This window comes from Hylobates moloch, unplaced genomic scaffold (assembly GCF_009828535.3).
Source record: "Hylobates moloch isolate HMO894 unplaced genomic scaffold, HMol_V3 SCAFFOLD_11, whole genome shotgun sequence".
Lineage (NCBI taxonomy): Eukaryota > Metazoa > Chordata > Mammalia > Primates > Hylobatidae > Hylobates > Hylobates moloch.
Genome location: NW_026652286.1, coordinates 29107149 through 29122283, shown reverse-complemented (window position 1 = coordinate 29122283; position 15135 = coordinate 29107149). Strand labels below are relative to the sequence as shown.

The 15135-nt window shown below is 40.0% G+C and overlaps 1 protein-coding gene across 5 annotated transcripts in view; it reads right to left on the bottom strand.

Moving 5' to 3' along the window:
* Window positions 1–15135, bottom strand: part of UEVLD (UEV and lactate/malate dehyrogenase domains) — a 68478-nt gene that overhangs the window by 23164 nt on the left and 30179 nt on the right. For all 5 annotated transcript variants that reach the window (XM_058446565.1, XM_058446564.1, XM_032166444.2 and 2 more), the window contains 3 exons: window positions 11977–12112; window positions 10509–10627; window positions 3803–3905 (listed from right to left, as the gene is read on the bottom strand). In XM_058446565.1, the coding sequence (XP_058302548.1) occupies window positions 3803–3905; window positions 10509–10627; window positions 11977–12112 (358 nt within the window). The remainder of the gene's footprint in view (window positions 1–3802; window positions 3906–10508; window positions 10628–11976; window positions 12113–15135) is intronic.

The following is a 15135-nucleotide window of genomic DNA, read 5'->3' as shown; positions in this document are numbered from 1 at the left end:
ACAGAGTTTTTACTCTTGTTGCCTAGGCTGGAGTACAATGGCACAATCTCAGCTCACTGCAACCTCTGCCTACCAGGTTCAAGTGATCTTCCTGCCTCAGCCTCCTGAGTAGCTGGGATTACAAGTACATGCCAACATGCCTGGCTAATTTTTTGTAGTTTTAGTAGAGATGGGTTTCCACCATGTTGGCCAGGCTGGTCCTGAACTCCTGACCTCAGGTGCTCCACCCGCCTCGGCCTCTCAAAGTGCTGGGATTACAGGCAAGGGACACCGCGCCCAACATCTTAACAGTTTCTTAGTATTTTTCCAGATTGTCGGTATATACACAAGCATAACTGTGTATGTATGTATGTATCTGTATGTAAATTTTCATGCTCATATGTATATATGTATATCCCTCCCCAAAATGTTATAGGAGCTATTAAAAAAGACATCAAATGATCAGTCAGCTGCAATCTATGTGTGTTACAATGGGGCATTACTAAAATTTCCAAATGAGCTTTAATTCCCCAAATTATTAATGTACTTCTCCATATCACAGAATATATTCACGAGAAGTCAGTTAACATTACATTTAAAATTACTTCATCTAAGGATGGGTACAGTGGCTCATGCCTGTAATCCCAGCATTTTGGGAGGCCAAGGAGAGAGGACGGCTTGAACCCAGGAGTTCAAGACCAACCTTGGCAACATAGTGGGACCCTGTCTCTACAAAAAATGAAAAAATTAGGGCCAGGTGTGGTGGCTCACACCTGTAATCCCAGCACTTTGGGAGGCTGAGGAGGGTGGATCACGAGGTCAGGAGATCAAGACCATCCTGGCTAACACAGTGAAACCCCATCTCTACTAAAAATACAAAAAATTAGCTGGGCATGGTGGCGGGCACCTGTAGTCCCAGCTACTCGGGAGGCTGAGGCGGGAGAATGGTGTGAACCTGGGAGGTGGAGCTTGCAGTGAGTCAAGATCGTGCCACTGCACTCCAGCCTGGGTGAAAGTGCGAGACTCTGTTTAAAAAAAAAAAAAAAAAAAAAAAAAATTAGTCAGATATGGTGGCGCATGCCTGTGGTCCCAGCTACTTGGGAGGCTGAGATAGGAGAATCACTTGAGCCTGGTAGATCAAGGCTTCGGTGAGCCATGATTCTGCCACTGCCCTCCATCCTGGGCAACAGAGTGAGACACTGTCTAAAAAAAATAAACAAACAAATAAATAAAATTACCTCATCTAACAGTAATTAAATTAAATGCTATCAGAAATATACAACCAAGCTGGGTATGGTGACATGCACCTGTAGTCCCAGATACTTATGAGGCTGAGGCAGGAGGACTGCTTGAGGCTAGGAGTTTAAGACCACCCAGGGCAACATAGCAAGACCCTGTCTCTGCAAAAATGAAAATAAATTAGCCAGGCATGGTGGCACATGCCTATAGTCCACGCTACTTAGGAGGCTGAGGTGGGAGGATCGCTTGAACCCAGGAGTTTGAGGTTACAATGAGCTATGATGGCACCACTGCACTCCAGCTTGGACCCCAGAGCAAGACCTTGTACAACCACAATTAATAAGGGGAACATGAATGAAAGTTACCTCAAGATGATACACACTCATTCAACATTCAACAGATAATTACTGACTCCCTACTTGGTGGCAAGCACCATGCACTACACATCTATTCCAGGGATTCTAGTCTTTCAATGATCTGAAGCAATAGCTATTGATGGTTAATGAGACACACAGAAAGAAACAATTTCTTCAGTCCTGCGTGGCCTCACAACCTCTAGAGTCCATATACTGAAGAGTCTCCTAAAGTGATTTAGAAGAGTTAAGAGGTCCTTTAAGAACTTCAGTACCTGAAAATCACAGGCACAAGAGAATATCCAGTTCCCCAAAGAACTTCTACATGAGACCTACGAAAAAGATCCTTAAAGCAACTATGGTACTCTTTCCAGAGAAGGAAAATGAACTCATTGTATCCTACAGGTAGCTGAAGGCTTACTAAAACTTTTACACCTAACGTTTACGATATGTATAATTTCAACTTTTCTGACTACCATTCCTTAGTTTATTGAGGCTTGTAATACTGTATGTCTTTATATATTATTTGGAAAATACTGTCAAGGAATAAAGGGGACCTAAGGAAAGGCAAAGGAAAGCCAAACAACTATAGCATGTTATAATCTGACCTTACCCATAACTTGGTAAAAGGCTTTAGGAAATATTTATTCTAGTTCAGTGGCCTTTTTTCTTTTTTTTGGATCATGCATCCTTGGTAAAATACTTTCAACTCCACATCCCCAAATATGGTATTTACCTACATAAATATGTCTATACTAATATGTTACGTACATTATAAAATACATGTAAGTTTTTAAATTAAAAAATGAGATAGGGCAGGGTGCAGTGGCTCATGACTGTAATCCTAGTACTTTGGGAGGCTGAGGCGGGCAGATCACTTGAGTCCAGGAATTCAAGACCAGCCTGGGCAATAAGGCAAATCCTGTCTCTACTAAAAATACAAAAATTAGCCAGGTGTGGTGGCGCATGTCTATAGTCCGAGCTACTTGGGAGGCAGAAGTGAAAGGATAGCTTGAGCTGGGGAAGTGGATGTTCCAGTGAGCTGAATCATGCCACTCACGCCTGGGTGACAGAGTGAAACCCTGACTCAAAAAAAAAAAAAAAAAAAAAAAAAGAGATAGAAAATTTAACATTTCAAATGTTTTTTTTGTTTTTATTTTTTGTTTTTTTTTTGAGATGGAGTCTTGCTCTGTCGCCCAGGCTAGAGTGCAGTGGCACATCTCGGCTCACTGCAAGCTCTGCCTCCCGAGTTCACGCCATTCTCCTGCCTCAGCCTCTCCAAGTAGCTGGGACTACAGGCACCCACCACCGTGCCCGGCTAATTTTTTTGTATTTTTAGTAGAGATGGGGTTTCACCATGTTCGCCAGGATGGTCTCGATCTCCCAAGCTTGTGATCCGCCCGCCTCAGCCTCCCAAAGTGCTGGGATTACAGGCATGAGCCACCGCACCTGGCCCACTCAAATGTTATTGACATAGAAAATCTTTTTATTATTAAAATTTATTTTAACAATATATTTTTAGTGCAATAAATGTAAACTGAATTTTTTTCTTTTTCTTTTTTTTTTTTTTTCAGAGACAGGGTCTCGATATGTTGCTCAGGCTGGAGTGTGGTGGCTATTCACAGTCACAATCCTAGTGCATTGCAGCCTTGAATACCTGGGCTCAAGTAATCCTTCTGCCTCAGCCTCCCATGTACTTGGGACTACAGACATGAGCCACCACACCCAGCTAAATTTTTTTTTCTTATTCTTGGTTTAGCTCTTTGCTATAAACCGAGAGGTAGGTATTATTTCTACTTTATAGATGAAAAAACTGAAGTTTGAAAGATTATATATTCTGACAAATGTCAGCACTATCATGGCAGAGCAGGGATGGAAACTTCTATCTGTGGAACTCTAAAGCCAATGCTCTTAACCAATATATTCTAAGAAAAGAGGCAATCAGAGATAAATTTATTTTGAGGTATAAGTCAAAAACAAAGAATAACTCCTTCTGACCAATCTGAATAAATCTGAATTATTTGCTCATTTGATTCCTATTAATATAATCAGTTAAAATCCCTGAATGACTCCTTGGGTAAGTCATTTAACTTATTTCGATCTTAGTTTCCCAATATGTAAAATGAGAGACTTGGACAAGGTGATCTTTAAGGTGCTTTTCAGCATTAACATTCTAGGAGTCAAAAATGAAGAGCTAATAAGGCAAACATCTTTAAGCAAAATAAACAGACCTTTGCTGACCTCCACATTGGGAAGGTTGAAGATTTCAAGGTCCATCGTGGCTCCTTTAGTCCCTTCTGAGAGGTCTAAAAGGACAAGCCTGTCTGCAATGCCCTGTACGGTAAGAGAAAGAACATTACACTGAACATGGCCAGTGACTCAATTTAAATTCATTCAACAATGAGGACTAAAGGACAATAAACAGGGCTCATACACTGTCTTTTAGTGTTAAGAAGAATAAGTAACACAATAGCAATAAAAGTGACATGCAAGCAAGAAATTATTAATTTTGGCCGGGCTTGGTGGCCTGTAATCCCAGCACTTTGGGAGGCCAAGGCAGGCGGATCACCTGAGGTCAGGAGTTCAAGACCAGCCTGGCCAACATGGAGAAACCCCGTCTCTACTAAAAATACAAAAACCAGCTGAGCATGGTGGCACATGCTTATAATCCTAGCTACTCAGGAGGATGAGGCAGGAGAATCGCTTGAACCCAGGAGGCAGAGATTGCAGTGAGCCAAGATCGTGTCACTGCACTCCAGCCTGGGCGATACAGCGAGACTCTATCTCAAAAAAAAAAAAAAAAAAAGAAATTATGAACTTCAATAAGTAATCCTTTAGGCTTGACCACTAAAAGCTTTAACAGGGCTTAACTCACAAGTCACAGATTGCGGGTTTCTTTTGAGAACGGAGTTTCACTCTTGTTGCCCTGGCTGGAGTGCAATGGTACAATCTCGGCTCACTGCAACCTCTGCCTCCTGGGTTCAAGTGATTTTCCTGCCTCAGCCTCCCAAATAGCTGGGATTACAGGCATGCACCACCATGCCCGCCTAATTTTGTATTTTAGTAGAGATGGGGTATCACCATGTTGGCCAGGCTCATCACGAACTCCTGACTTCAGGTGATGTGCTCGCCTTGGTCTCCCAAAGTTCTGGAATTACAGGTGTGAGCCACCGCACCCAGCTCTGCAGGTTTCTTTTTCTTTTCTTTTCTTTTTTTTTTTTTTTTCTGAGAAGGAGTCTTGCTCTGTCGCCCAGGCTGGGGTGCAGTAGCACGAGCTCAGCTCACTGCAACCTCCACCTCCCAGGTTCAAGCAATTCTCCTGTCTCAGCCTCCCAAGTAGCTGGGATTACAGGCACGCACCACCACACCTGGCTAATTTTTTATATTTTTGGTAGAGATGGGGTTTCACCATGTTGGCTAGGCTGGTCTCGAACTCCTGACCTCAAGTGATCTGCCTGCCTCGTCCTCTCAAAGTGCTGGGATTACAGGCATGAGCCACTGTGCCTGGCCCCTGCAGGTTTCTTTTAATGGGATGAGTTAATAAAGATGACTTGGTGCACTCAATACTTCTGCTATTGCTCTTGATTTATGTTTTCACTTTGATGTTATCATTTTCATTCTGAAAGTGCTTTTGGGTCTATTTTGGTGTCTTATTTCTAGCAGAAAAGTTAAAAAAATAATGCCAGATTTTTCTTTAAAAAAGTATAATAGCTATAAAATCTAAAATCAAATCCTATTATCATGCAGTACTCTCCCCAGAGATCTCATGGAAAATACTCCACATGCCTGTAAATAGGGTGGCACAGTGGGCTGACTATAAATAACAGCATGGAAACTCCTAAAAATCAGTTTACCTTTATGGAAGGTCTTTCTCCAAAGTAGTAGGAGACTTGAGGATATCTCCTATTTTAGGATTCACGGGAAAAAGTACCCAAAGATCTACCAGACTATCAGGCAGAAAGTGTGATGGTAAAGAAAACAACCCTGGCTGGGCACGGTGGTTCACACCTGTAATCCCAGCAGTTTGGAAGGACAGGATCGGCATAGGCTGGAGTCCAGGAGTTTCAGACCAGCCTGGGCAACATGGCAAAACCCCGTCTCTACACACACACACACACACACACACACACACACACACACACACACAGACACACACACACAAAGAAAATAACCCTGCTACACTATGTATTAGCTATGTAACACCGGGACAGTCATTGAATTCGGCCTTACTTTAAGAGGTTGTAAGGATTAATTATGTGACACAGGGCTTGCATATAGTAATCCCCTCGAAAACATAGTTATTAATTTTATTGCTAACCATACCCATAAGGAAAATGCAAAGAAAACTATGAGTTACCAGTTTCATTTATAAGGCACAAAAAAATCCAGAAGTTCAGCAGTAGGTGTAGGAAAATAAGTACTCTTACATATTATGGGTATGGGAATAAACTGGTATAATTAATAAAAGATAATTTGACAATTTTCTATCAAAAATTTAAAACATTAACTCCTTGAATTCATCAATTCATTTATAGAAATCATCCTGCAAATTTATCAGTACATGTGTAAAAGAATACAATATTAAGGATATTCATAAGACTAGGAACAACAAAATATTCATCAGTAACAACAATGAGACAATGTAGTGGTTTATAGCAGAGATTGAAAAAGTTTTAAAATGTCACCATGTAATCAAATCAGTGAAGCATATATTATCACCAGGGATTTTATTAAAATGCAGATTTTAGCCGGGCATGGTGGCTTAGCCCTGTAATCTGAGCACTTTGGGAAGCCAAGGCAGGTTGGTTGCCTGAGTTCAGGAGTTTGAGAGCCCCATAGCCAACATAGTGAAACCCTGTCTCTACCAAAAATACAAAAATTAGCCGGGCCTGGTGGCACATGCTTGTAGTCCCAGCTACTCGGGAGGCTGAGGCAGGAGAATCTCTTGAAGCCGGGAGGTGGAGGTTGCAGTGAATGGAGATCGTGCCATTGCACTCCAGCCTGGGACAGAGTGGGACTCCGTCTCAAAAAAAAAAAAATGCAGATTTTGTTTCAGTAGGTCTGGGAAGGGTCCTGGATTATGCATTGCTAGCAAGAACTCAGGTGGTACCAATGCTGCTAGTTTGAAAGCCACACTTTGTGTAGTAAGGATCTAGAATACAGGCTCTGATAAACAGATTACCTGGTCTTTAAGTTCTCGCTTCACCATTTATTAACAGTGTAATTTGGGGCAACTTGGGTAACCTCCCTATGCCTTTGTTTCTTCATTTGTAAAATGGCAGTAATAACAGTACCTAAACAAAGGGTTGTTGTAAAAATGAGTCAAGTGGGCCAGGCACGGTGGCTCATGCCTATAATCCCAGCACTTTGGGAGGCTGAGGCTGGTGGATCACCTGAGGTCAGGAGTGAGTTCCAGACCAGCCTACAAACACAGTGAAATCCCATCTCAACTAAAAGTACAAAAATCAACCGGGCATGGTGGCACATACCTGTAATCCCAGCTACTTGGGAGGCTGTGGTGGGAGAATCGCTTGAACCTGGGAGGCAGAGGTTGTAGTGAGTCAAGATTGCACCACTGGCCGGGCACAGTGGCTCACGCCTGTAATCCCAGCACTTTGGGAAGCTGAGGCGGGCAGATTGCCTGAGGTCAGGAGCTCAAGACCAGCCTGGCCAACATGGTGAAACCCCGTCTCTACCAAAAATACAAAAATTAGGCAGGTGTGGTGACGGGCGCCTGTAATCCCAGGCTAAGGAAGGAGAATCACTTGAACCCAGGAGGCAGGAGGTTGCAGTGAGCTGAGATCGCACCACTGCAATCCAGCCTGGGGAACAGGGCGAGACTTTGTCTCAAAAAAAAAAAAAAAAAAAAGTTTGCGCCACTGCACTCCAGCCTGGGTGACTGAGTGAGACTCCATTTCAAGAAAAAAAAACAAGAGTCAAGTGTTTAGACAAGTGCCTGGTACCTAATAAACATTCTGTAAAGGTTAGTTACTGCTGCTACCACCACTACTTTTGTTGCCACTATTATGAGTGCTATCACTGTTGCAGTCACAATAGTGGCTTATGAATATTGTACTTTGTATCAAAATATTAATGTCTAAAAAGAAAAACAGAAATTTTTTTTGAGACAGGGTCTCACTGTGTCGCCCAGGCTAGGGTGCAACTGCACAATTGCAGCTCACTGCAGCCTCAACCTCCCAGGCTCAAGCAATCCTCAGCCACCCAAGTTGCTGGGACTACCAGTGTGCACCACCACACCTGGCTAATTTTTAATTTTTGTAGGGTGGATGCAGTGGCTGACACCTGTAATCCCAGCACTTCGGGAGGCTGAGGCAGGCAGATTACCTGAGGTCAAGAGCTCGAGACTAGCCTGGCCAACATAGAGAAACTCTCTCTCTACTAAAAATACAAAAATTAGCTGGGTGTAGAGGCACGCGCCTGTAATCCCAGCTACTCGGGAGGCTAAGGTAGGAGAATCACTTGAACCCGGGAGATGGAGGTTGCAGTGAGCTGAGATCATGCTACTGCACTCCAGCCTGGGAGACAGAGCGAGACTCCCTCTCCAAAAAAAAAAAAACAAAACAAAACAAAATTTTTTTGTAGAAATGGGGATCTCGTCGTGTTGCCCAGGCTGGTCTCAAACTCCTGGGCTCAACTGATTCTCCTGCCTTGGCCTCCCAAAGTGCTGGGAGTACAGGTGTAAGCCACCGGGCCCAGCTGAAAAACGGCAAATTTTCTACCCAGACAATTCACAGACAAATAAAGACAGTGAGATTCTTCTAACAGTTTAAAAACATGGCCAGGAGCAGTGACTCATGCCTGTAATCCCAGCACTTTGGGAGGCCAAGGCAGGACGATAGTCTGAACCAGGAGTTCAACACCAATCTAGGCAACACAGGGAGACCTATCTCTATAAACAAATTAAAAATTACTTGGGTGTAGTGGCACAGCCCTGTGGTCCCAGATACTCAGGAGGCTGAGGTGGGAAGATCTCTTAAGCCCAGGAGATAGAGACTGCAGTGAGCCATGATCATACCAGTGCATGCCAACCTGGGCTACAGAGAGAAACCTGGTCTCAAAAACAAAAATGAAAAACCATGACTTTCAGACTTTCAGATGCCTTCTTGTGCTTACCAAAAAAAAAAAAAAAAAAAAGACAAATAATTACAAATAAATAAAACTTAGTACTGTTAGGGATGTCAAAAATCAGGTTGATGTGCATGTTATTAGCAGCATAAATTAGTTCTGCCTTTCCGAAGAGCAATCTGGCACTACGTCATAAGTGCTATAAAAACCATTCATGCCCTCTGACTCACTAGTACTATTTTTTCAAATTATGTACAACCAGGCCGGGTGCAGTGGGGCATGCTTGTACTCCCAGCACTTTGGGAGGCTGAGGCAGGAAGATTGCTTGAGCCCAGGAATTCAAGACCAGCCTGGGCAACATGGTGAAACTCTGTCTCTACAAAAAAATACAAGAATTAGTGGGGATGGTGGCTGGCGCCTGTAGGCCCAGCTACTTGGGAGGCTGAGGTGGCAGGATGGCTTGAGCTGGGGAGGTGGAGGGTGCAGTAAGCTGAGATTGCAGCACTGCATTCCAGCCTGTGCAACAGAACATGACCCTGTCTAAATAAAATAAAATAATGTATGACCAAATAAAAATTCAGATGAAAAAATAAGCAACTTGAAATGTTTATAGAAGCATTTATTTAGTGACAAAAGACTGAATACAACTCAAATTCTAATTAAGAGGTGCCAGGTACAGTGGCTCACACTTGTAATCCCAGCACTTTGGGAGGCCAGGGCAGGTGGATCACTTGAGGTCAGGAGTTCGAGACCAGCCTGGCCAACATGGCAAAACCCTGTCTCTGCTAAAAATACAAAAATTAGCTGGGCGTCGTGGCACATGCCTGTAGTCCCAGCTACTCATGAGGCTGAGGCAGGAGAATCGCTTGAACCCAGGAGGCAGAGGCTGTAGTAAGCCAAGATTGTACCACTACACTCCAGCCTGGGTGACAGAGCGAGACTCCGCCTAAAAAAAAAAAAAAAAAAAGAGGTACTAGTGTATTCAAATGGAGGGTGAAAGAAATAAAACTATAGCATGCCAAAAGTTGGCATATTTAACTCTGAGCAGCCAGCTTTTAAGATATTCTAGCTCCATGGATATAATTTAATTATTTGCTGAAGTAGAACCCACCTCCAAGACATATGTGAGTCTTAAATGGAAAGGGAAGAATTTAGATGGCAAAACAATCAAATATATATAGAAAAGAAAAACTAATGCCAGCCACCAAATAAATACATAGAGGGACAGCTATTCTATTCAGGGCTACATCTCTCAAATGACAACAGACATGCTGTTATCATGATACTAGGCTCTGGAGGGAGGCAGGCAGGTCTTTTGAACCTCTCTAGAAGGGCATTTAAGCCTTTCTGCAAACAATTTATGCAGACACTAGTAAAAAGGACTGATGAAAAAAACAAACCCTAAGCTAGTATAAAATATCAACTCAGAAATTATGATCCTAAAAGAAAGTAATTATGTAAGAAAAGGCCATCTTTTTTTTTTAAAAAAAAGCTAATTTTAGAAAGAGCTAAAATTATTATATTAAATAAGAGTTTAATTAAAGTGGCATGATTCAGAAAATACAAAATAATTTGTGACTAAGTCATATGAATGTCAAGTTGAGCTTTCCCTTGGATGAGGATAAGCCCATTGTTCAAATCACTTTTTCTAAGCCTAACTACTAATTAAGAGGCAACATCACTGATGAAAGCTTTCAACTATTTTTTTTTGTCAACTTACTAAATATATTTTAAGCCAAAATAAGGTTTTCCCACATGACAAAATGAAGGCATTTTTTGGTGTGTAAAACATAACCTGCCTAGAAGTGTGGCACTATGATAGATGTATTTATAACCACTATGTTTACATACCTTTGCTGAAATTGCTAATGTGCAGGCAATACCCAGCTCTCCACCTCCAACCACAGTAATTTTATTGACTGTTTTATTCTCATGATTTGCCCAGCTCTTTGAATTTATATCTGAAACACCTAGAAAGAAAAGTGGATTATCCTGAGAATTCAAAAATATCAAGAATTTTTTTAGGATCTTTTAAAAAAATATATAGCAGGCTTCATAGCTTAAGAGAGAAATATGGTGCTAGTCCATAATGGGCAAAAAATACTACTGAACAAATGAATGCAAGGAAGACAGATGTTTCCTATTAAATATTCGACTAAATAGAAATTATCCTTCTGAAGAGAATGTACCTTTCTGAACATTTTTAAAATATCGTATAAGACTCTAAAAAAGTAGGATTTCCATAATTCTGAAAAATATTCCAACTCATTGCTCTGGTCTACAATAAAAAAATATGTCTAACACCTTACCAAAATGTTTCAAACATAGGTATTTGCCTTTATCCTTAATGAGAATCATGGAGAATCATAGATATTCTGGTCCAATATACTGAATAAGCCAACAAGCTACATATACATATCATGGGATCATTAATATACATCAAGTGGTTTTGAACAATACAAGAACTGTTTTATCTGTTTAAGACTAATTCTTTACACTTTAAGAAACCTGGCCAGGCCCGGTGGCTCATGCCTGTAATCCCTGAACTTTGGGAAGCCAAGGCGGGAGGATCACCTGAGGTCAGGAGTTCAAAACCAGCCTGGCCAACATGGCAAAACCTCATCCTTATCAAAAATACAAAAATTGGCCAGGCATGCCTGTAGTCCCAGCAACATGGGAGGCTGAAGCAGGGGAATCGCTTGAACCCAGGAGGCAGAGGTTGCAGTGAGCCCAGATGGTACCACTGCACTCCAGCCTGGGCGACACAGCGAGACTCCATCTCAAAAAAATAAAAAAATAAAAAATAATAATATTTATTGGAATTACATGGTAATACCCTGTGATAAAGGCAAAGGAATTTCTTTTTTTTTTCCTTTTTTTTTTTTTTTTTTGAGACGGAGTCTTGCTCTGTTGCCCAGGCTGGAGTGCTTGTTCAATCTCAGCTCACTGCAACCTTTGCCTCCCGGGTTCAAGCAATTCTCCCACCTCAGCCACCCAAGTAGCTAGGATTACAGGCACCCGCCACTATGCCCAGCTACTTTTTTTATTTTTAGTAGAGATAGGGTTTCACCATGTTGGCCAAGCTGGTCTCCAACTCCTGACCTCAGGTGATCTGCCTGCCTCGGCCTCCCAAAGTCCTGGGATTACAGGAGTGAGCCACCACGCCTGGCCTGAGGCACAGGAATTTCTTATTTCAAAAACAGATGTACATATGCACACAAATTTATTTATAAAAATCAAGTGGCAGAAAGTAAAGGAGTTTAGTGAGAAACTGGTAACTCATAACTCTCAAGACAATCTGCCTGACAAATATACAAACCTTCAGTGATTTTTGCAATATAGGCTAGCAAGTCTACCTGCCGTGCCTCATCAGATGATGATAGAGAATACAGGGGAAGTTCCTCTTGAAACTTGGCAATCATTTCTTTAATTAATCCAACAATGACAGATTTAGGCTGTAGAATACACAAAAAACAGAAAAGTTACACAAAAATTTTGCTGAAGAATACTACCTTTGTTGAGGCAGGAGTATCACTTGAGCCCAGGAGTTTGAGATGCAGTGAGTTATGGTTGCACTACTACACTCCAGCTTGGGCAACAGAGTGAGACTTCATCTCCAAACAAAACAAACAAAAAAACTTTTTTAACCTATACATTCTTTTAGAGTTAATCAAAAAGAAGTATTCAATCATGTTCTCTCTCATTTTTCAAAAACCATCATACAAATTATATACTTTTAACTGTTGTAATGCTTTTCATGAAAAATTATTGAATACTTTTAACTGAAAAATAAAGGAAGAAGAAATGCTAATTCAACATTTCCCAAAAGTAGAAAAATAGCATGAATATGCTTAATAGCCGAATACCTAGGTTTAGGAACTCTCCTTTTTTTAACTTTTCATTTTGAAATAATTTCAGACTTACGGAAAAGTTGCAAAAATAGTACATACACTCTTCACCTAGATTACTCAAATGTTAACATTTGATCACATTTGCTTGTTTATTCTCTCTCTTTTCTGAACAAACTGAACAAGTAAACTGCAAACATGATGTCCTTTTACCCCTAAGGACTTTAATGTATATTTCCTAAAAGAAAAAGACATTCTCCTTTTAACTGTTATCAAATCAGAAAATTAACACTGATAAAATACTATCTAATCTGGTACTATATTGTTTTAATGTAATTGGTTAAGCAACCTTGATGAAATTCACTAACCTTTCTGAGCTTCAGTGTCATCAGTAACACAATGTGAATAATAAATCCCAAATGGTTGTTATGAGCAATAAATGAGTCAATGAATGCAAACTATACGCCGTGAGTGTAAAACAGATGTTTATTATTATTCTTATGAATATTTAGTAGTATGCTCATTTAAAAAGTGCTTAATTTCTCAGAGTCTGAGTTTCACTATTTATAAAGTAAGAAGAGGCTATTAGGGCCAAGAATTCAAATACCTTTGGGGACCAGGCAGATAACATTAAATGTGTGAAGCTGGCAAGTACAAGAAAATCTGAAGAGACGGTTACTGTGGCAAATTGGAAACAGCATGCCGACAGGCATTCAAATTTACATTAAGAACAAAACAAAATAAGGTAAAACAAAACGAACTGTGCTGTTCAAACAAATTCCATAGGCCTAACGTGGCCCTCTGAATCTCTTAGAGAAATTGCAATCCCCGGCCTAGATGACCTCTAGATTCCTTCTAGCTCCAAAGTTCTATATAATTATGCTACATAATTATAATTCCAACTGCATGTGGAACTTAATGGTGCTGCAGTACTTTTAAATAGGGCAATTTAAATAATGTAATGTCTTTTTAAGACTAGTTTTAAGGGGGGGCACTGTGGCTCACACTTGTAATCCCATCACTTTAGGAGGCTGAGGTGGGAGGATGCCTTGATCCCAGGAGTTCAATACCAGCCTGGACAACATAGGGAGATCCTGTCTGTACAAAAAATTTAAAAATTAGTAGGGCATGGTAGACCATGCTTGTAGTCCCAGCTACTCAGAAGGCTGAGGTGGGAAACTCACTTGAGCCCAGGAATTTGAGGGTGCAGTGAGCTATGATTGTGCTACTGCACTCCAGCATGGGTGAAGACAGCATTACCCTGTCTCAAAAAAAGAGACTAGTTTTAACTTATGATAAAGAGGCTCAGAACAGTAAAATAAAATCAGAACTGTCTAAACTAAAATTAAGCACAACTTTCACTAGATTATAAGACTATCCCCGAGGATATATTAAACAAACAAAATTATGAAAAGAGATGCCAATGAAAACCAGAGAGAAGAAACAGGATACATGAATTCCTGCAACATGGTACAAATGTCAAAATACTACTCGAGGATAGTTTTGTTTTGTTTAAAGAAGGGTGTAACAATGGATGGAGGAGAGAAACACAATTCAAAAGGGAAGAAACGTATGATTGATAAGTAAATGAAAATGATTTCAATTTCTCAAATAACCAAACAACTGAAAATTAAGAGTAAGATCCATTTTTGTCCTTCCAACTGACAAATTTTTATTATGCCCCATTCATCACATTTAACTGGCAATCTTATTTAAATCATCAGGTAATGCAAATAACATAAATGTTCACAAAGTAAAATGTCAACTCCTACTACTGATAGATAATCTGAAGTATGTCCTTTGTTTTTCTATTTCTTTTTTCTTCTTTTTAAATGTTTTCTATATAAAAATATAGAAAACCATAAAACAAAGTAAAATGCATCTACAATTATACACCTTTTTATAAGCTGTCTATAAAATAAGAAGTGATAATCCTAAGGCATTCTTTACTCCAACCTCACTGGACTCCAACATACCCCTGTCCTCCAGCCCTACTAGCTTTCTGGGTACATATAAACATATTATAAATTATCCTGTTATACAAATTTTTAATTATTTACAAAAATGAGAGAATACTATACATCTGTCTAAACCAATGTATAGAAGATAAACAAAGGTTTGTTTTAAGAATAATACCTTCTATTAGAGAAAAGGTACTGTAAAATAGGTACCCTCCTACACTGATTTCTACTGATTATAGAAATGTATCATTTTGTGTACCCTTTTGGAGGCCAATTTAGTAATATATAAGAAAATCTTGAAAATATTGAAAACCTTTGGTCCAATAATTCTATTCCAAGAGATTTATCATTAGGAAATTATCAAAGATATATTAGATATATACAAACATTTACATTTAAAGATGTTCATCATTAAATGTCTTACGACAGGGCAATTTGTAAATACAATACGCAATATCTTTATGCTGGATCATCAGGCAACCATTAAAAACCATGTATTTTGAAAATGGTTTAACATGGAGAAATGCTCAATATAAGGGTCAATGAAAAATGCAGAATACAAAATTATATAACATGAGGACATAAAACAAATACTACAGTTATATAGATCAATGTGGATGACTTTTTAAAACTTAATATTGGTTAAAACAAAGCATGTCACAAAAGATT